Here is a 20,452-nt window from a genome sequence, read left to right on the forward strand (position 1 = left end):
ATGGAGATGGCACTTGCCCACTCGAGTGGAGGAGCGAATCGGCGAATCATCGACAAATATTATAACTGCTCCTTCCTTGAGGTTCGAGAGTCTGAGGTACATCCCTCGATACCTCCTTCTTCCCTTTGTACCTTGAGTAGGGTACCTGAAGAAGGTACTTACTTGGCTCTTGCCATCCACTCCTTGTTCCTTCCCTTTATCCTCTCAAACGGTGGGTCTCTTATCTGTGGAGACGCTTATCCGTCTCGCCCAAGGAAACCACGGCACTTCCGGTACTTCCGTTTGCGGTCTGCGATATCTGGCGCAGCTCTGGCCCGAAATCCCCCGCCCACGCCCGTCTCAAACTCTCGCTGATTCCGTCTCTCCGCCGGCCTGGTGCCCACTGTTACCGACCATGTTTCCCATGCCTTCGGGATCGCAAGCCGCCAGACAAGAGTGTTGCGACCCTCGCCTTTGCCCTAATCAGAGGGATCACATGAAGTTGCCATAGATCTTAATCATCGTCCCTTCGGCTGACTGTACAGATAGGAAGCATCCTTTCATCGCGTTGCAGGGTGCGTCCGGCTGAGCAACCACCACATCCGATGCTGTGTACCGAACACACAAGATCCCGGCATTCCCTCCACAATACTGGTACATGTGCTCCTCCAACAGGATGCCAGTCCTCCTCTCTGCACCCGCGACACTATGCAAACTTGCCTGTCAACGTTACAGACTTTGACTTCCCGGCGAGACCAGCCACAGGAGCGCCCAACAGCTTTCGATGCGGTGGTGATACACTCCACCAAACGAGCGACATGGGTCAGGCTGCACTTAATTTACGCTCTCTTTTCAGATGATGCTCGAAGCACAATGTTCATCTTCTCAGCAATGTTGAACAGCTAAAGGTAGCTTGGCCCTAGCAGTCCTCTAGTGGCTGTGTACTGTGGAAAGCGAACCATCTCAATACCACAGGGCAGCGAGCGTCTGGCGGCCGAGGCGCCCATATCACCTTTCATACGCCTCCAGTTCGCTGCCAAATAACTCCCTCAGAGGAAGGCCGGTACTGCCATCATCATTTTTTCAACAGCTGTGACCTACTTCAGTCCCTCGTGACCTCTACTAACGCAGCATGCTTGGGTTCAAGCTGCGGTCCCTAATGCAGCGCAGGTACGCCAACCCCGACGCACGGCGGCTGCCACTCTGCCACGGCGTTTCTCGCTATCCTTTTTCGGTCAGGTTTCAGCGATTTGGGACAGTGAAAGCGACGCCTAGGAACAGGCACATTTCAATCATCAAAGTGTATTGTCGTCATCGCTTGCTTTGGCTCCCGAACCATGTGCCAACCACCCGGATACAGGTGCTGGAGAGGCCATTGACTTTGGATTCATGTCACAGAATGTGCCGGCCCATGGCTTCTCCCGCCCGATGGCCTCCGATTACATCGAGCCTCGATCATCACCGTCATAGCCTTGACAGGCAGTCCCCATGCTGATCAGCGCAAGGGATCCCCCCTCTGCTCAAGTAGCCTCAGCGACCGCGGGGACTACAGCTCGGACGTCCGTCTGAAGACTTGAAATGCATGCTGCGTTTGTTGGGCGTCGGTGTGCATTGCATCGCGCCGCACGGCATGTCTATCACCAACCGTCTCAAGCGTCGACAGTGTAGCAAAAGAAACCTCGCAGACATCTTAAGGGACGGAATGACGTCGATGTATCGCTCAAGCAAATCGAATATGAACTCAACGGTCCAAGGAAGATTGAGTCTATACCACTTTGGACGTCGGGCTATGTATCACATTAGATACTACAGCAGTCGCGTTACAGCTTACCAGACGTTATCCTACCATCGTGTACTACTTCAACTATGCGCTCAAGCAAATCGGCTAACCAGTCGATGTACTCCATTTCGAAATAAGCCACCATTGCACAGCAAACCCGCGGGTCTCGTCTGTGTCCTCCGAGAGAGCGTGCCTTGATTACCGCCCGGCATTGATTACCCTACTGGATGGATTGGACGCCTCAATCCTGGCCCAACTCACGATGTTGCGCTAGTCACAACTTGAGAGTGGCCGTAATCATTGAGGGAAACCCCAGTAATCCCACTATCACAGACGTAGTGTACGTATCCGTACATACGAAAAGCAAAGTCTCTTGAGGACTCCATTGCGGCGGAGCCAGGCACATTCGTCAATTGGCTAGGGATTGAGGAGATTCTATGAGAAAACGGCATGCAGACACTTTTACGCTTTCTGACTGGACAAGGAGTACAATCAGCAACCTAAGGAACTCATGCCGACTGCGAATGTCCTCACTCTTCAGACTTGGGTCTTGGCATGCGTCATTGCTGGAGCTTTTCTATGCGTTCACGCCCGCCAGTCCATGTCAAGCCCCGCGGACCCTTTTCCCACCAAGACGCTTCTGTGCAATATGACTGGCTACTGGCTTCGCCCGCCATTCTGCACCAGGTAATCCTAGGCATCAAGGGTCTTGTTAGCCTTTTGCGAGTCGCAGGTACTTGGGTTAAAGGCCCTTCAGGGTGTGCGATTAGCTCGGAGACCCTGGTCCTGGCTGGCGCCCGTTGCAGCTTGTACTTTACACATTCACGATGCGCCAAGTTGAGGTTTGTCAGAAACTCAATGGACCCGTCATCCCTTCGATGATGGTCGGCTACGACAGATGGGGCTCTGGCGATTTAGTCAAGTTATCGCTCGCAAGAGCACGTCATTCCACCTCGCTAGCAAACAAACCCGGCGCTCAACTGTCGTGAGTCCTCTTGAGTTTCGGACTCGATTGCCGGGCATTTCTCCTTGGGCTTGAGTCGGAATATGACCATGTTTTGCAACAGTTGCTCACCACATGCCGCATGTTAGCAACAAAGACGTTCAAGTTTCAACAAATCGATCGTCCAGCTTGGGAAGAGATATTCAGGACCAGCTGCCTTTCTGGATCTCGAATCCCATCGCTACACCCGTACATCTCTCGGCTACAGCGTCTATCCCACAAGATAAACGGTGGTCATAGCAATGCTTGAGTCGTTGTCGGCCCGCTAGTGGACAACCCCAGATGATCCCAAAGGTGGTGATGGATCAACGGATGGTCGTTGTGGATGGTCGGTTCCACGTGAGGATGACAAGAGATCAAGCGATCCACGAGATGGGACTGGTGTGGACTACGCGTTTGGCGCGGCCACCATGGACGGTTGCGGCGGTTGGGCACATGCACCTGGATCGACCCCTATCTCACGCATCGCATTGTTGTTGGAAGTCCATGGCAGGATGACACTATTCATAAAGGTCCACGTGCTGGTTTCTACCAGATTGCTACATTTTTGTCAGCCTCACATCGTCCCGAGGCTTGCCACCGTTCAGAAGCTGATCAGGCCTTCAGAGCATTGCCGCGCACATCTTCTCAACTTCAGTCGTCCTCATGCAGGTAGGCATATGGAAAGGCACATGAGACTTCATGGAGATGGACTTTATCCGGCGACTTCATTTCCCAGGACGCAGGTCCATCACGTTGCCAAACGCAACCATCCACTGCAAGGTTGGCTTGGACGGCCCGATATCAACAACAAACGCCAATGTCTCTCCTCCGGGCAGCGGGATATTTTCCGGCACAGGCGAGTCCAAAATCTGGAAATAGCTCACCACGCTCCCATCGTCGGCGGCCTCACCTGCCTTTCATCCGGCGGAAAATCCCACTGCACCTCAGCGCTTACCGCCCAGATGGACGTAGACTGACTCGGTTACTTTCTCACTCCTACCCCGTGAAATGCTACGGATGTTTATCGGTACTCTAGGTCACATATGTAGGTTCTCCACGGGGTTGACTATGCACGTTGACCAAAAAAGACAGAAAAAGTCGCCCGGGCAGCACCGCATCATGTTCCCGAAGTGGGGCCGACTTTCTCCGATCCACACAAAGTTTCAACACCGGTGTTCTTCTGTTCAATGTTCACACTTGGCCATTTCGACTGTCACTCGCTGGATGTATGTATTCAGCTGCTTTCCGATGTTTGCCCTCGGCCGACAAGGTGGGATTTGAGACATACCTAGGCTTTCTGATGCCACAAGTATCGGCACCCATCTTTTCTATCAAGCTTGTGGCCATTGATGCACAAACACAATATGGCACTTGGCTTGTGAGAGTCCAAGACCTTTCAGCCTCTGGCTGCCTCCGGCTGCCCGGGTCCTTCACGTTTACACAATTACTACCTTTTGCAGCACTGGGTAACTGGTTAAGGGTGTGCTAGAAGTTGACTGCGGCTAGAGCGCCTTTTGCAAAAAAAAAAAAAAAAAAAGGTAAATTCGAGCTGACATCAGCAACCTGTTGGTGCAATCCTGTAGACGGGCGATTGACGGCTAGCCATCGGCGGCGGTCGGCTAGGCGGCAGGGCAAGACACCCTTGGCGGGACGGCATCCGTGGACCATCACGGTAGTAGGCCAAGAGGCGGAGAACGACCAGTCCGAAATATGTTCGGCACCGTCCTCAACATCGGCTTACCACGGGATCATTCGTGTTCTGTCCATCCAAATGCGCTTCTAGTTCAGTCACAGCAAACGGCCGCCGTAGACTATATCTTTGGGGACCCGATGTGTCAAGAAAACGGGTGTCGCTGTCGATCAACCCGCGCCGGGAGTCTACATAGGTAGTGGGATTCTATGCAGTTCAGAAAAAGCTGAGAACTGAGCGGTTCAACTCGACGGTGGCGAGACGCAGCAGACGCGGTGCCTTTTTCGCTGACCCAGCCAAGTCGCTAGTCAGAGCCATGTCCGCCATGCGTGCCATGCACCGACACCGCACCTCCCTCCCGTGCCTCTTTGGGCGGGTGCAGATGCGAAGACACGTCTTGAAGTCGAGTGAAAGCACATCTCCACACTGGATTCGCCTCTGCGGGGAACAATCGGTACAGAAATGTGCTCCCCGAGTCCCCAGACCAACCAGCGGAGCACGCCTCTTTGGTTTTGAGGAAAGGGAGGGAGGAGCTGCTATCTGTACCCGCAAAGATAGTGAAGGCGTTCGTGGAGCAGGCGAGATAAACGTGTGCCCGACGAACTCTTTACGGGTTTCCACTGCTGTCTAGACACCCTTTTCTTCGTGGAGAATCCGCCGTGGAGCATGCGCCGTCCGCTCTACACTAGTTGCTTGCTCCATCATCCATCCTTGTCCCGTCTGCTCGCAGCTAGAATTATGGATCCTCGGGGTTTCGTATCGTGCTAGAAACCCCCCCCGGCGTCTACAACACACACGCCGTTGTGGAGTTCCTCTACGGATACATGAGTAGGCGAAGAAGCGGCTACCTTAGCCGCTACGAATCGTCTGGGTTGAACGTTGATCCAGAGTCGAGATGGAGACCTCGCTGAGGGTCCATCCACATCGTGAACACCCTCACGGAGGGGCCACGAGAGGATGCAGTCCAAAGATTAGTCTGGACGTTCGAGACCTGACGATCGCAGTCTTTTTCTCCATTGTGATTGATATCGCTGCCCAGTAGTGTGGAGGGAGTTATGTCCTTCTTCATTGAGGTAAGTTCCCTGACGATCCCATGGGAATTCCGGGCTCTTGTCAGATCATACTATTCCGAAGTCAACAACTGCATTCGACGATGTTTCGTCGAAGAGTTTCTTCCACGTTGTGACCTTTGACCCGTGCACGTGGAATAGAGATAGGATCACAATCATGGCATTGCAGTCGTGGATGGAGTCATGGGTTACGAGTTGATGTGCTTGTCCTCAACATCCGCATGGCACTCAGTCATCAACATCATGGCGACATCCCGAAGAAGAGTTTCCACAAAGTCCTCATCGTCGTAGACGATTGCGATTTCCTTCATAATGGCACCTTCCGCTCCCCACATGGCGCCATGAATGGTCATCAAGAGTACGCAGTATGTCTTGCGGGCTGGATGCCCACCTCTGACCTCGAGTATAAGTTCCCGCAACCAATAAGTATGTGGAACCCATAGCCATCTGGCGTTCTGAGACCGTCGTGTCTCTCGTACTCTGCGACGATCATCCGTTCCCACAAGTACACTTGCTACGGACTGGGAAATCTGCCCGTGTAGAACTCAGGGACGAGATCATAGCGCGTGGATAAATCTTTCCAAGCGACGCCTTTCTGAAGAATTTACTATCTTTCACTTCGGCCCGCTGGCCTCATATTCATCAGTGATTCAACTTGGGATGGAGGATAGTGAGAGCTTGTAAAGCGCTGCTTTACCAATCAAGGACGACATTCCCTACTGTCCACTACTCACAACATCAAGATGAGATGTGTGGTTACTCAAGGGACCACCTCCAGAGTCTTAGTCCTACAATGCACGACTGGTGCGTGTGAAGTTCGGCCTTCACATCTACCACGGACTTTTATACAATCGACTAGCTAGGCCTGATTCCATGTATCGAAAGCCTGATATCCCAGCCACCGCAGAGAGCTATAACTTGACGTGTCTAGGGGTGAGAAACTGCTGCGTTGCTCGTGAACAGCGCCTAGGTTGAGCCTCCTACCGAAATATCAGCGCATCTAGACGCATCTGGGGCTCAGACCCGTGACCATATGGCTCTTCAACACTTCTGGCTATCTGATGTCGAGATGTAGGCCCCTCCCTGTGAGTGCGACAGCCTTGGGCTCTGCTTGAGATAATGGTCCATTGACTTGGGGGTAACTCATGATGGTAATGTTACACTAGGCGACATCTTGTCGACATCGATTAGACAGTATTTACTCATTCGATCGGTTCGCAGGCCTATTGGAACATGGGCAAGGAAATTAACTCATTAGTAGGTTCGCAGTAGATGAGAAAATTGGTCCCATGCTGTTTATGTCTCTGCTCGGCACGGGAACATATTACAGGGCGCTATCATAGACCGAATAATCGATGAACGAAATCCCCCTTTCAAAGAGGAGTTTAAGTGGTAGTAGGTAAGTATATTGTGGTCTCGATGAGAGATTGACACAAGACCAGAGATTTTATCATGGCTAAAAGCCCGTTTCTTCTAACACATGAAATGCACAAATACAACGTAAAGAACCCAACACAGAACTTGACACTCCAGCCCAAAGACTTTACTTTTAACTAACATAGGATTCAACGTTTCGATGCCAAAAAGCTAGAGGAAAACTCAGGAGTGAACCTTTAAACTACAGTGCCCCTCATTTCCCGATCCCACTTACACCAGGACTACACGTTATCAACTCATCATAAGCTTAGATGCTCGACCTGCTTCGTAAGTATGCAGTTATGACAACTTCATGTCAGGTGTGTTTTGTAGAATAGATGCCAGTGATTCAATATACGCTAATAGGATGACATAGATTCTGTAAGACACACCTGACATGGATACTTCGAATGAACCGACGGCATACTCGCTGCCCATATTCCGTAATGCCTTCAATTACACTCTTGGTCCGTTCCTACATACCAGGTTAAGAGGATCTTGGTACAATTAAACGCTTTCGCATGTCTCATTCGCTGCCGCTTACTCAAACTTTGAGACATTCATCATATGCAGCTAGCATCAACGAGGTCTCGGATACCAGCTGCTGAAAACTGGACTCCTTCAAGATTGAACCCCAGAGTCAGCAAAGGCGGACATCGACTGTAAAACACCAATGTTCAAGGGGGAAAGTGCATGTCTTTCTTGCGTGGATGCTCCTTATCCTCCCAAAAAGGGAAAAGAATCTAGATGACGTCTTTACACCTCTGAGATGTTCATCTCCGTCATGCATTCTAGACACAAGAGACTGCGAGTAGCAAGCAATATCAGTATCACGCAGTGCAAAGTGGACTCATGTGTGGACAAGACTTCTTCATTTTTGCATGCTGCTAGCTTCATCGGGACGTGAACCGCTCTTCACGCCACCCCTTCTCTTTCCAATTTTATAAAACTACCAAAGGACAGAGGAACATTATTCATTACAAGTTGGAGTACTTCTTGAAAGCGCCAATCAGGCCGCCAGTGGAGGCGTCGTGGCCCTCACCGTTGCCGGCCTCGTCAAGCTCCTTGAGAATCTTCTTGGCCAGGACCTTGCCCAGCTCGACACCCCACTGGTCAAAGGCGTTGATGTCCCAGATGGCAGCCTCAGTGAAGGTAAGGTGCTCGTAGTAGACAATCAGAGCACCAAGCTCGGCGGGGCCAATGTGGCCACCGACCAAGATGCTGGTGGTAGGGCGGTTGCCGAGGAAGATCTTGTGGGGGACAAGCTCCTCGGGGGCACCCTCGGCGCGGACCTGGTCAGCGGTCTTGCCAACCATCAGGGCCTCGGCCTGGGCAAAGTAGTTGGAGGCGAGCATCTTCTGGTGGACACCGTCGCCGATGGGGTTGTGGCTCTTGGCGGCCAAGATGAAGTCGGCGGGGATCAGCTTGGTGCCCTGGTGGACGAGCTGGAAGAAGGAGTGTTGGGCGTTGGTGCAGGGCTCGCCGAAAAGGATGGGACCTAGTCGTGGTTGTTAGTCTTTGCGAGCACAGTCGTATCAAGGCATGTACTTACCAGTGGTGTACTTGGCGGGAGTTCCGTCAGAGGTGATGGTCTTGCCGTTGGACTCCATGGAAAGCTGCTGGAGGTAGGCGGGGAAGCGGTGCAGGTACTGGTCGAAGCTGTTTGCGACTTGTTAGAACCAAACAATCTGTTGATGCTCGGCGTAGGAAACACTCACGGAGCAACCAGGTGGGTCTGGGCCTGGAAGAAGTCAGAGTACCAAACGCTCAGGAGACCTCCCAGAACGGGGATGTTCTCCGCAAGGGGAGTCTCGCGGAAGTGCTTGTCCATCTCGTGGGCACCAGCAAGGAACTTGTGGAAGTTGTCGTAGCCGACGTAGATGGCGACGCTGAGGCCAATGGCACTCCAGACGGAGTAGCGACCGCCAACCCAGCTCTCGAAGCCGAACATGTTCTTGGCGTCGATGCCGAACTTGGTGACCTCCTCCTCGTTGGTGGACAGAGCAACGAAGTGCTTGGCGATCTCGCCCTTGCCGTCCGTCTTCTCGAGGAACCACGACTTGGCCGTGTTGGCGTTGGTGGTGGTCTCTGCGGTAGTGAAGGTCTTGGAGGCGATGAGGAAGAGGGTGGTCTCGGGATCCGAGTTGGCGAGGGCCTCGGCCATGTGGGTGCCGTCAATATTGGAGACGAAGTGGAGGGTTTGGTCCTTGGCACCGTAGTGCTTGAGGGCCTCGGTGACCATGACGGGGCCGCTGCGAGGGATGTTAGTTGGAACCCCGGAGACTTCTCTGTGTTTACAGGTAGGAGGGGGGAGCAGAAAAGACTCACAGATCGGAACCTCCGATGCCGACGTTGACAATGGTGGTGAGCTTCTTGCCGGTGTAGCCCTTCCACTCGCCGCTGCGGACCTGCTCGGAGAACTCCTTCATGTGCTCGAGAACCTCGCGGACACCGCCCTTGTTGCCCATGACGTCGACGCCGTCAACCTTCATGTCCCAGTCGCCGACGTTGCGGAGGGCGGAGTGGTAGACGGCGCGCTTCTCGGTGAAGTTGATCTTCTCGCCGGCGAACATGGCATCGCGCTTCTTCTCGAGGTTGGCCTGCTCGGCGAGCTTGACGAGGAGGTGGAGGGTCTCATCGTTGAGGAAGTTCTTTGAAAAGTCAAAGAGAATATCGGTGCCCGAGGCCGAGTTCTTGAAGGTACGGCTGAACTTGGCGAAACGATCCGTGTCGGCTGCGAAGGCTTCCTTCAGGACAAAGTTCTTGCCGACGTTGTCGCGGTGAGCCTGGAGCTCGGCCCACGCGGGAAGGCTGGATGCTTGAGGCATTTTGGGCGGTATGGAGTGGTGTCGATAGAAGCTAGAGATTGGAGGATGGTGATCTGCGGAGGAAGAGAACGTCAGCAATGGGATTCTATGGGCATGTATGCAGGTGTGGTGATGGGAAGCGTACCTCTTGGGTATCGAATTGACCAAGAGAAGGTATATAGAGATCAGGCTAAAAACAAGAAAAAGGGGGTATGTAAGAAGTCAGGTTAGGTAAAAGGTGTGTGTGTGTGTGTTGTCGTGGACTGACTATGACAGTGGGAGGAGTAGGACGGGGAGAGTTGCGGCGGTTCTACTGGGACCTAAGCAACCGTGGAAGGAAGTGAAAGTGGGATGGAATTGGATGGGTGCGGCTTTCAGAGCTCGAAAGCAGCCAATGGGAGGGCTCAACTTGAGGTGGCATGTCTGGCGTGGAGGGGTAATTGCGTACAAAAACACTGCTGGAACGCGGGGCATGGCACGCTGTATTCGCACCGAGTGAAGCAAAAGCACTGACCTTTTGGGGGGAAATGACGCCAGGTGAATTACCTAAGCGTGCTAATGTACCTCAAATACCTTACCTAGCAGAGATTCTGCAAGTGGAAGAGAGCTAGGTACCTAAGGTAACAAGGACGCTCAGTAAGGCAATGGCAGGGGATGAGCTAGATAGATGGGGGTATCAATGTTGGTAGGTTAGAGAAGATGGAAAAATGCAAGGCAGAGAGGGAGAGGAACGAGGGAAAGGGACAAGAGCAAGAGGATAAGCAATGTGGGAGGGCTGCGCTTTAGAAGAAAACGGAACACGAGACGACGATACCTCTCACACGTTCACCCTTCACGTACGGATATTGTCAAGGCCGTCGGATATCTCTCACGAGCCGCGGGAACTTACCTCGAAAGAAGTGGGCTGGGAACCGGGTCCCGTCGCTATTGTTGAGTGAATTGGTGAGCTTCTCGTCCAAGTTTCTCCGTCATCGTCCACCGTCATACCCCCTGCCCCGCCGTGCCCCCCCCCGCCGGCGTCGCTGGGACAGCCCCGAAGCAGAACGAAGCTTACCTAAACACACGATACCAAGCTCCGTACCTCGCACTTCCCTCGTCTCGACGGTCTCCCAGCCATCCACTAACACCTATCGCCATCTTCCATCCACAATCTCAGCCAACCGTACCAATTGACGCTCCTCTTTCTTATCTGCTATATCCGACAGCCGATTACTCATGGCGGATGCATTGAAGCTACCTTAATAACCCCCCATCCAAACCCCCACCAACCAAGTCCCGAGGACAAGTTCATTTTTTTTTTCGGCCCTTGAACTGGAGCTTTAGTGTACTTTACCTGCCTGCTCCCGGGATAATGAGATATTTTGTCATCGGGATAATTCTGTCCGGGCGGATACTTGAGGCTGTTCATGGAGCACATAAACTCGGCCTCCGACTCCCTGCGGCTACAAAATGTGCCAAATCGATTTACTTCCCCAAGCAGCTCAGTTGAGAGGCTGGCATGCTGCAGAACATCGTGAACCTTGAGATGACAGGTCTTGAAGCGGTCACTCCGATATGGTGGGCCCTGCGCTGACTAACTCCCGCTACATCCCGTCCCGGTAGATCCGACGTCCGATCTCTTTTGTCAGACACCACCATGGACGTCCCGGCCCGATTCCGTCCTCTTTCCCCAGGCGGGGATTTGTCAACATGTACCAATTCCAAGTTCGCAACTTACATTCCTTGGTACGTTAGCTTAAGGTAGAGGACTATGTGTTGAAGATGCCATCAAGGATTAAGAGTGCATCACTACCATGTCAAGCTGGAAGGTGCAGAAAAAGATGCCCATGAATGATGATGCTGAGAGCTGATTCGTCTGTCTGTCTGCTCAATGATCTGTGCCTATCTACATTTCCTTTTCCCCAAAAGGCGTCATCATGCCCATTCCAGAACGCCGTTCAAAGACGAAGATGCAAAGCTGTTTGTTGTCGAGTGCGCGTGCGCACTCAATGTGCCCCCGACCATTCCCTGTCGAGTTGCTTTGCTGTGAGCTTAGCTTAAGCTAAACCCTTGAATCACCAAGCCCACCCCACACAATATCATGCTTCGCTTTCTTTCTAGCCCTGCCCTGCTCTGCCCCCTTTGCTGAGCCTGCTTTCTCTCCATTTCTATTCTTCAACCATGCTCAACTCGTCCACTGACTCGTTGTGCGCAAGCCGCCTATCGGTTGTCCTGGATGCTGCCCACAAAGGAAGGGTCCTTGACACTGCCTCCGGCATCGCCCAGACCCGCAATAGGTCGGTTATAGCTGAAGCCCTGGAACTGGTTCTGCATCGTCTGCGAGAGCATCGGGCCCTCCACGTACGAATCCTGGGGTGCTTCTGACGTGAACTCGGGATCGAAGTTGGCTGTGTCAAGAGCGTCCACCTGAAAGAAAGCGCGTGTTAGCGGAAGCTGCCATGGAAGCAAATCGCACTTATTTAATTTTTTTGGGCAGTGCCATCATCATATCATTACTTACCACGTTGGGCTTGAACGCAGGCTCGTACTTGCGCTGAAGAAGCTTGCGCCAATCAATGGCGTGGAAGAAGGGATGGGCTTTGATCTCGGCCGATCCATTGGCACCAAGACGCTCCTTGGGGTCGCGGTTGAGGAGCTTGGTCAGGAGATCCTTAGCCGCGGGGGGCACGACGTCATGACCGGGGAAGTGGAGAGGCTCCGAGAGGATCTTGCGATACATCTCGTTCGTGTTCTCGTCGTAGAAGGGAGGCAGTCCCGTCAACATCTCGTACAGGAGAACACCAAGGGTCCACCAGTCCACCGTCTTGTTGTAGCCCTGACCCATGAGCAGCTCAGGCGCCAGGTACTCGGGTGTACCGCAGAATGTGTTGGTTCTGTCCTCGTCCTTCATGTCCAGCTTGCAAAGGCCAAAGTCGCAGAGGGCAATGTGTCCCTGGTAATCGAGGAGGATGTTCTCGGGCTTGAGATCGCGGTAGATGACGTTGAAGCCATGGAGGCACTCGAGAGCGCACAGGAGTTCGGCAGTGTAGAAGCGCGAGCGGTTGACGTCGAATCTTTGCTCCTTTTGGAGGTGGTGGAAAAGCTCGCCTCCGTTGACAAAGGCCAAGACGAAGTAGAGCTTCTCAGGCGACTGGAAGGTGAACTTGAGGGGAACGATGAAGGGGTTGTTAATCTGCGCCAATACCGAGCGCTCGGCAAGGGTATGGGCGACCTCGGATCTGGAGATGATGTGTGCTTTGCGGATCGTCTTGAGGGCGTAGATTCTGTTCGTGTCCTTCTTGCGCACCTGCATGACCTTGCCAAAGCTACCCTTGCCCACCACCTTGAGCAACTCAAAGTCCTCAATCTTGAGCTTTCCGGCGCGGTTCTCGACGTACTCGACGCCGATCTTGACCTTTCCGGTTCCGTACTGCACATCCACCCACTCGACTCCGCTGTGACCGAGGGCGCGCTCACGGGCGGCAAAGTCAGCCGCAGCCTTCTCGCGATCCTTCTTGCTGAGCTTGGGGTCCTCGACGAACTGGTGCTTCTCCTCGAAGCGGGGATTGATGCGGGCAACACCGAGGAAGATGTCCTGGCTACGACCGGATCCGGGAGCAGCGAGGGGGTTGCGCATGTACAAGTGAATGACGAGTTCCGTCACACGAGACACATCGAACTTGTACTGGGTGTTTCCTCCGGCCCAGAGGGGGTTCTCTGGTGTTCCCTCGACCGAGTTGACAAAGACCTGCATCTTGTCGAAATCCAGCAAGGCGTAGGGCATGTACTTGCCGGAAATGCGACCATGGTTGGTAGGAATTCCAGTAAAGCCACCGCCAGATGTCTGTGGCCGAGCCGCGCCATTGATGAAGGAGCCGACAGCTCCTCGTTGTGAAGAAGAGGGACGCACGGAGCCGGCGACGCTGAGGGCACCGCCTGTGGACAGCGAGCCTTGGTGTGAAGAGGCAAATGCTGCTCTGTGTTGTTCGGGGAGGGAGAATCCGTGACCCTCGTGGAGGGTGACGACGAGAATACCGGGCTTGGGAGGGTTGACGACCGGTACTTGCGCCATGGCCTCAGAGGCAGCTGTAGTAGTTGGGTTAGTATGAAGACGAAAGGAGTAATGGGTCGGTATGGGGGTATTGGAGGTTCGTGGACGGGAAGACGTACCGATAGTGTTTTCGTTCGTGGGAGTGGCCGAGCCTGCAATGTTGGCCTGAGCCTTTTCGCTGCTGTCGGTAATGGTAGATGTAGAGGGGGATCGAGAGAAGGTGTTGGCCAAGGGACCCAAATGGGTCTCCTTGAGCTTCTTCGTCAACTTCCACGACATTTTGGCAGGAAGAAGGTACGAAGGAGGGGGGGGATTTATCGCCGAATGCGCAGATGGCGAATCGGACTAGTGGCGATGAAAACGGGTATTGAGAAGTCAAAGTCGGGTTGTATGGTGATGCGTGCGATCGAAGGTGAGGAGAGTACCGTCGAGGAAATGCGAGGTGGTGAGGTGAGGTTTAGGTGACCCTTCGAGGTGAGGCGAAGCGAGTCGAGGCGGGGCGAGGAATAAAGATTGTTGTTTGGTGTTTTTGGGGGTGCGGTAGATAATGCACAGGTAGGTACGGTACCAAAGAGTACGGTACGGTACGGTACGAGCACGGGTACGGGTAGGAGTAGGACTCAAAGAGAGAGAGAGAGAGAGTATGTGTGTGTGAGTGAGTGAGAGAGAGAGGAGAGGTCGCTCTGGGGTCGTGATTTGTTGGTGGAGGTTCAAGGTTGGTGTACAAAGACGCTCGTTGGATCGTTGTGCTAGAGGAACCCCGCAAATTCCGCCCCCTCTCTTACTGCGTAGGCCTTTGGCTTCTTTTTTGGGGGTGGACGGACGGTACGTGTGTGGTGAGACAACCTGGCGCCGCTGGGCTGGGAGGTTTGGTTGGTTAGCTGGGTTCTGGTCGCTGTTGCTGCTGCGCTGCTTGGTATGGTACCTTGTGCTGGGGATACCTTATTGCTGACAAAAACGGGGTGACGGGGTGGCACAGTGGTGCAAGATTCCAAGTTCCAAGAGAAATCCAGTGGCACTGTGGGTGGATGGCGGGGTGAGGAGTGTGTGTGTCTGCAGGAAGAAGAAGAAAACCCGCAGGACAGGGGCCAGAGAGGGAAGAGAATACTGCGAGATGCGAGGTGTGGAGGAGAGAAGAGGAGGAAGTAGAAGAGCAAAAGAAGGGATTCCGAATTCCTTACCTTGGTTCAGATGCTATTCTCAGCTGGGGAGATGATACGGGCTGAGCTTGGGAGCTGAGCAGTACCGGGTACGAAGAAGTTGAGTACGGAGTCAGGTAAGGAAGGTAGACGTTGCTGAGGAAGAGGGAGGACGGGATGGAGCCCAGGGCAGAAAAGGAGAGGGAGGCACAGGCGACAGGAGGTACCTTCCTTACAGGTAGGAGCCGAGAAAGGTAGGAACGGGCCTGGGAGTACAAACCAGGTAGCTCCTGCCACAATTGTGTCTTAACTCACCTTGTGATTTTTTGGATGGGATTCAGGGGCTTCTTTCCAAAGAAAGACAGTTTGCTCTAACTTTTACGAAAAGTAAGCACGGAGTGATAGGTAGTGCACTCAAAATACCTACAGAGTGTCGTCCAGATGTACAAGCAGTAGCCAAGTTGGGACAGGATTCAGGAGGCACAGGAGGGATGGGAATAGGAGGTGCGTCAGTACCCAAGACTCAGGAGGCGGTGCATTTTGGGCCCCGGGGAACTTGGAAGGCAAGACCTAGGGGTCAACGAGGGGGGGGACAATGATGAAATCCCTCGAGTTCACGCCTGGGAAAGCCTGTTCTGATACTCACACGGTACGGGGAGAGCGATACAAGTACCCGGCAAAAGGCGAGACATTTCGACAAAGGCACAGGGAGTCGGGGACATGCTCTTCACACAGTAGCAAAAGCCCACATGGCCGAGAGGGGCGGTGGACACGGGAGAAGGGGTAGGTACGAGACAGGTACAGTGTCCTCTCCCTCAAGGACTGTGATTACCAAAGATTCAAGATGCTGACCAAAGCTGCACAGCAACAAGTTAGCTCGTTACCCCCCAATTTGACCACCAAATTGCCTCTCTTTTCCATCAGCCAACCACGTCTCGCAAACCCCCGGCTGCCTCTTGCTGAACCTGGGCAACTGGGCAACCGGGCTGATGGTTTGACGTCCAACCTCAATCAACTGTCAACTAAGCGAAAGTCAATCCAAGTTGGATAGTGCGCCTGCATGCACATTGCATTGGGCATCGGGCACCTGTACGGAGTATTGAGGACGGCTTGTTTGCATCAACATGTATTACGTAGTACACCGCGATCTTGGGCCGCATCCAAGCTCATTGCCAGAAGCTTGAGCAAGAAATTCGACAAACTTACCTAGGTATGGCTGTTCCGATGTTATCTACCAAGGCTGCTCTGGCCTGTATCACACATATAGACGTTGAACATTGCTGGGTGATGCACAGTACCTTCCAGGACATTGGCGAATGAACAAACCGTACGGCATTCCGTCCTTGTGTGTTGTGCATATGGACAGATCGTTCATCAAGGATAAGGTACCTAAGGCAACTGCCATATTCCGTACGGACTGAACTAATAAGGTATCACACGCAGCTACCTGATTTCCGTGCACTTCATCTGTTCATCAGCGGATCCAGGATTAAGCGGCTCGATAGTCCCTCAAATGCCCCTTGTGTATCCGTACAATATATTATATGTCTGCGTAAAAGCACCTGCCATCTGCAGCCCGGAGCCCCATCCCGCCAAAACCCAAGACTCGGACTAACAATTGACAAGTTTGGAGAGCCCGTTGCAATATGTGCACTAGAGGCGGGAGCCCTGCGTCGATCCGTTACAGCGCGGCGCACGTGAGCCAGGGGACCCCATCCACGGGAAGAAGCTGCACTGTGTTTGCGGCCCATTGTCAAATCAAAGCTAACTTGACTTGCAAAAGACACAGTACCTATCAGAACGGATACCTACCTATTTCTTCAGGGGCAACTGGGCAGCTGAACTTAGGTAGGTGTACTCAAGGAAAGCTTTCTTTGCATTATCCGAGTGTTGAGAAGATCGTCTTTCGAAGCTCGCACTCAAGAATAGTTGCATGTGATTGACTGCTCTTTGGCATTATGGACGTTTCGTCAGCCTTACTCCTCCTCTTCTGCGCCGATTGACCCATGCTGATGCAACATTATGCCATATCAAGCTGGCGCATGATATGTCGAGTCTCGTCTCTCGCAGGTACGGGGTTTAAGGGGAACGATGCCGCCGGTGGGATGTGAAACTCACGAATAGGTACTTTCCATGTCACGTGCGAGATCGACCTCACTGCACCCGACTCCTGAAACCGCGGGATCTCAAGATCACTGGACGTCTCACGTGATCACTACGACATTGCTTACATAACTCACACTTGGCCCCGAAATGGCATGAACCCACCCACAATCCCGGGAGAGCTCCATTCCTTCCAGACTTGGGGTGGAAACAGCGAAAACGGGGCCTAACGGGTTGCCACTTTCGATGCTTCACCGAACTCAGACGTGTTCGGTGAACTTTTTGCCTGTGATGCCTTTGAGCCTCAAGTGAGCACATCATCGCAACACAGCAAGTTGACATCAAACGGGCATGCTTGCCGGTCAAGATGTTGTCGCCGACTCGTATCGGGGAATTAGCAAGCTAACTAGCCAGGAAGGATTCAGCCCCTAGCCAGGCACGCCAGGCTGTCCTCTACGCCTCTGGCGCAAAGCACCGACTAGCCCGACATCTATCAGGCCATCATGCCATGTTGTCCCTAATCATTCCGCTGTCGTCGTATCAAAGGTCATTGGCGACGGCCATGGCGAAGATCTACAGATATATCAACTCAGTGTCTTCGACAAGTGTCATTCCACTCCATCTATGCAGTACATAGAAAAACACACCACACAATGTCAACGGCATCATCAAAGGAAAATCCTGCCCCCTCCGACGTCGCAGTGGCCGAAGCTTCGGCCTCACAAAGTGCTGTTGTCGAACAGCCAAAGGCCGATGCAGATGTTGTCGCAAAGGCCGAGGATCATATAATCCCGCCTGCAATCCAGCCACTCCAACTGGGTGACGAACCCTCCGATGCTGCTCCTCGTACAGAGCCGGAGTTGATACCTCCCGTATACATCACAGGATGGAGGCTCTACGCCATCATATCCGGGTATGCAACGCGGGCTCCGTTTCTTCGGCCGCCTTGGCTAATACCTGAACCTCCAGATTGTGCATGTCGCTCTTCTTGTCCACGCTTGAGACCACCATCGTTAGCACGTCACTTGTCTCCATTACCAACGCTTTACACGGGTTTGAACAGCGGGATTGGATCGTCACCTCGTATCTGCTTACTTACACTGGCAAGCCTGCACCTCAAGTCTTCTCCTTGTTCATTGTGTCGCCGCCGTCTGACACTGGCCAGGATTTCTCATCATATTCGCCAAGTTCAGTGACGTGCTGGGCAGAAAATTCGTCGTTCTCCTGTCTTTGGCCATCTTCACGATATTTTCCATCGTGTGTGGTGTAATATCGTCCATGGTACAGCTGTAAGACAGCCCGAGCCGTTCGTCGTCTGATATCGAAACTGACTTGGGAGGGCAGTATCATCTTCCGTGCCTTTCAGGGAGTCGGAGCGTCTGGCATATATGCCATGGTCAACGTGATCAACCCTGAACTGGTTCCGTCCGACAAATGGGGCAATATCGTCGCTGGCACCTCGCTTGTTCTCGTCTTCAGCTCCGTGTTAGGCCCAGTCCTAGGAGGCGTAATCAACGACCACTCGAGTTGGCGATGGGTCTTCTTACTCAAGTGTGTTTTCCCTCTCTCTTCCCCTCAATCGCACATATCGTAGGATTCGCACTTATCGTCCATGGTAGTGCGCCGACGGGCGCTTTTGCAACCGCTCTCCTCGCGTTCCTTTTGCCGTCCAATTTTCCGCACCAGGGCCGCGGGGTAAACCAGCCAAGCATGCGGGACAAGTTCAGCGGAGCCGCAATCGCCAGGCTAGACTTTGTAGGAGCCGCCGTGCTGCTCGCAGCATCGATCCTTCTCGTCTTTGGCTTCGAGGAGGCCGGCTCAAGATATCCGTGGAACAGCCCCATCGTCATTTCTACGATTGTTTGCGGAGGCAGTCTCTTTTTGGCCTTCATTGCATGTGAGTACGTGGTTGGCAAGCCAAAGTATCCACAAGAGCCCGTATTCCCTCTGCGGCTGTTGAAGGATCGACACTTTGTTGGCCTGTTTTTGTGAGTCTTCTCCAACTTTGCTGCAGCGCCGAGGCGTAGCTCACCAGTCGTGGCAGAACCGCCTTCTTCACCGGCCTGCCGTTCATGACCGCCTTGATCAACCTCCCGCAGCGCTTCCAAGCCGTCCACGGATTGACCCCCTTTGCTGCGGGCGTCCACACGCTCCCTCTCCTCCTCAGCTCCCCACTTGCCGCCGCAGTGTCTGGCCCGTTGACCACCAAGATGGACGTGCCGCCTTTCTATCTGTTGCTTTTTGGGACGTGCATGCAGATTCTGGGCGTGGGCCTCGCTAGCTCCGTAACTCCCGATAGATTGAGAGACTTGCTGGGGTTCGAAGCGATCATGGGCTTTGGCTTTGGTATGACACTGGTGACGGTCCTCATCTATGTCCCTTTCCTGGTTGACCGGCCGGACCTTGGTAAGCATCACCATGCAGCTGTCATGCATTTACCTGACGAATAAACATAGCCGTTTCAATGGGAGCCGTAACACAGTTTCGGACATTGGGGGGCACCATTGGCTTGGCCGTGGGGTGAGTGCCTCTTCTCCATCAAACATGTCGTCTCACTTTGTTGCAAGTTGCTGATTCGTCTTCCTATGCAGGGCGACCATTCTCAACAACCACCTCGCATCCAGTCTCCCAAACTATCTCACCCCCTCAGAGATGCAATCCATTTCTGATTCGGTTCAATTCATAGACAGGCTACCAGCCCCCACACGGACTGCCGTTCGATCCGTGTTCAGCGAGGGTTACAACAAACAGCTCCGTACCATGCTCTACTTTAGCGTCGCCGTTCTCGTCTCCCTGACACTCATGTGGGATCGAAACCTTAAACGGGCCCGTGACATGAAGGGGTATTGAAATTGCTCCGACATTGGAACGTCCCAATGCCCGTACACCATTGGGATACGAACATCGGCCAAGCTTTGGGACGGACCTACCCTTGGGATTGGAAGGTTCAGACGCCGTGAACACCTCTTGGAGCTACACGCAAAGCTTGGAGAAGTAATAGTCAGTCCAGCGGGGGAAGCTGATGCTTGATAGGAAGACCCAACTGGGAGCGGCGATGCACACAGGAGAGCTCGACGGATGCCCGGGGAACCGATGCAACGTGGGCCGGATCCTCGAAACGCGCAGTAGGGAGTGCATGTAGACTATAGTCTCAAGCAACGCCGGGAACATCTTCCGAGCGGCATTCTCCAAGACTCCACAACGGATAACCTCAAGGGGGAACGACAACACCAACTCTGCTCTCCTGCATGCGCCTAGCATACACCTTCCACCGTCCTGCAGCAACGCATGGTTGGTGGCCCTTGAGAGGAAACGGCGACACGCTGCAGAGGCGATTCGCTGTCCTGCAACACTTAATGGCCGCCCGCAGCTATTTTGATTGCTTCAAACTGTCTGACATGCAAACAATGTCCCCGAGATCGTTGGAGAGGGGTGGAGAAACCGGCTGGGTAG

The 20,452-nt window shown here is 53.4% G+C and overlaps 3 protein-coding genes across 3 annotated transcripts; 1 reads left to right on the forward strand and 2 right to left on the reverse strand.

Moving 5' to 3' along the window:
- Positions 1–7,775: 7,775 nt before the first annotated feature.
- HER10_EVM0006944 (phosphoglucose isomerase) lies at positions 7,776–10,546 on the reverse strand. The gene is made up of 4 exons (XM_035483026.1): positions 9,249–10,546; positions 8,639–9,172; positions 8,473–8,579; positions 7,776–8,418 (listed from the first exon to the last, which is right to left on the reverse strand). The coding sequence occupies exons 1-4, from the start codon at positions 9,746–9,748 to the stop codon at positions 7,898–7,900; spliced, it is 1,662 nt and encodes a 553-aa protein (XP_035331562.1). The 5' UTR covers positions 9,749–10,546; the 3' UTR covers positions 7,776–7,897.
- A 1,006-nt stretch (positions 10,547–11,552) lies between these two features.
- Positions 11,553–15,428, reverse strand: HER10_EVM0005553 (uncharacterized protein). Its single transcript, XM_035482985.1, has 3 exons — positions 13,877–15,428; positions 12,228–13,792; positions 11,553–12,133 (listed from the first exon to the last, which is right to left on the reverse strand). Exons 1-3 carry the CDS (start codon positions 14,034–14,036, stop codon positions 11,927–11,929), a joined length of 1,932 nt encoding a protein of 643 aa, XP_035331479.1. The 5' UTR covers positions 14,037–15,428; the 3' UTR covers positions 11,553–11,926.
- A 2,224-nt stretch (positions 15,429–17,652) lies between these two features.
- On the forward strand, positions 17,653–19,849 carry HER10_EVM0006637 (major facilitator superfamily transporter; the record flags this gene model as incomplete). Its single annotated transcript, XM_035476218.1, has 8 exons — positions 17,653–17,912; positions 17,969–18,102; positions 18,165–18,288; positions 18,344–18,550; positions 18,619–18,987; positions 19,044–19,405; positions 19,456–19,519; positions 19,591–19,849. 8 exons carry the CDS (start codon positions 17,653–17,655, stop codon positions 19,847–19,849), a joined length of 1,779 nt encoding a protein of 592 aa, XP_035331546.1.
- Between the last annotated feature and the right edge of the window lie 603 nt (positions 19,850–20,452).

The sequence above is a fragment of the Colletotrichum scovillei genome (assembly GCF_011075155.1).
Source record: "Colletotrichum scovillei strain TJNH1 chromosome Unknown Contig00007, whole genome shotgun sequence".
Classification (NCBI taxonomy): domain Eukaryota; kingdom Fungi; phylum Ascomycota; class Sordariomycetes; order Glomerellales; family Glomerellaceae; genus Colletotrichum; species Colletotrichum scovillei.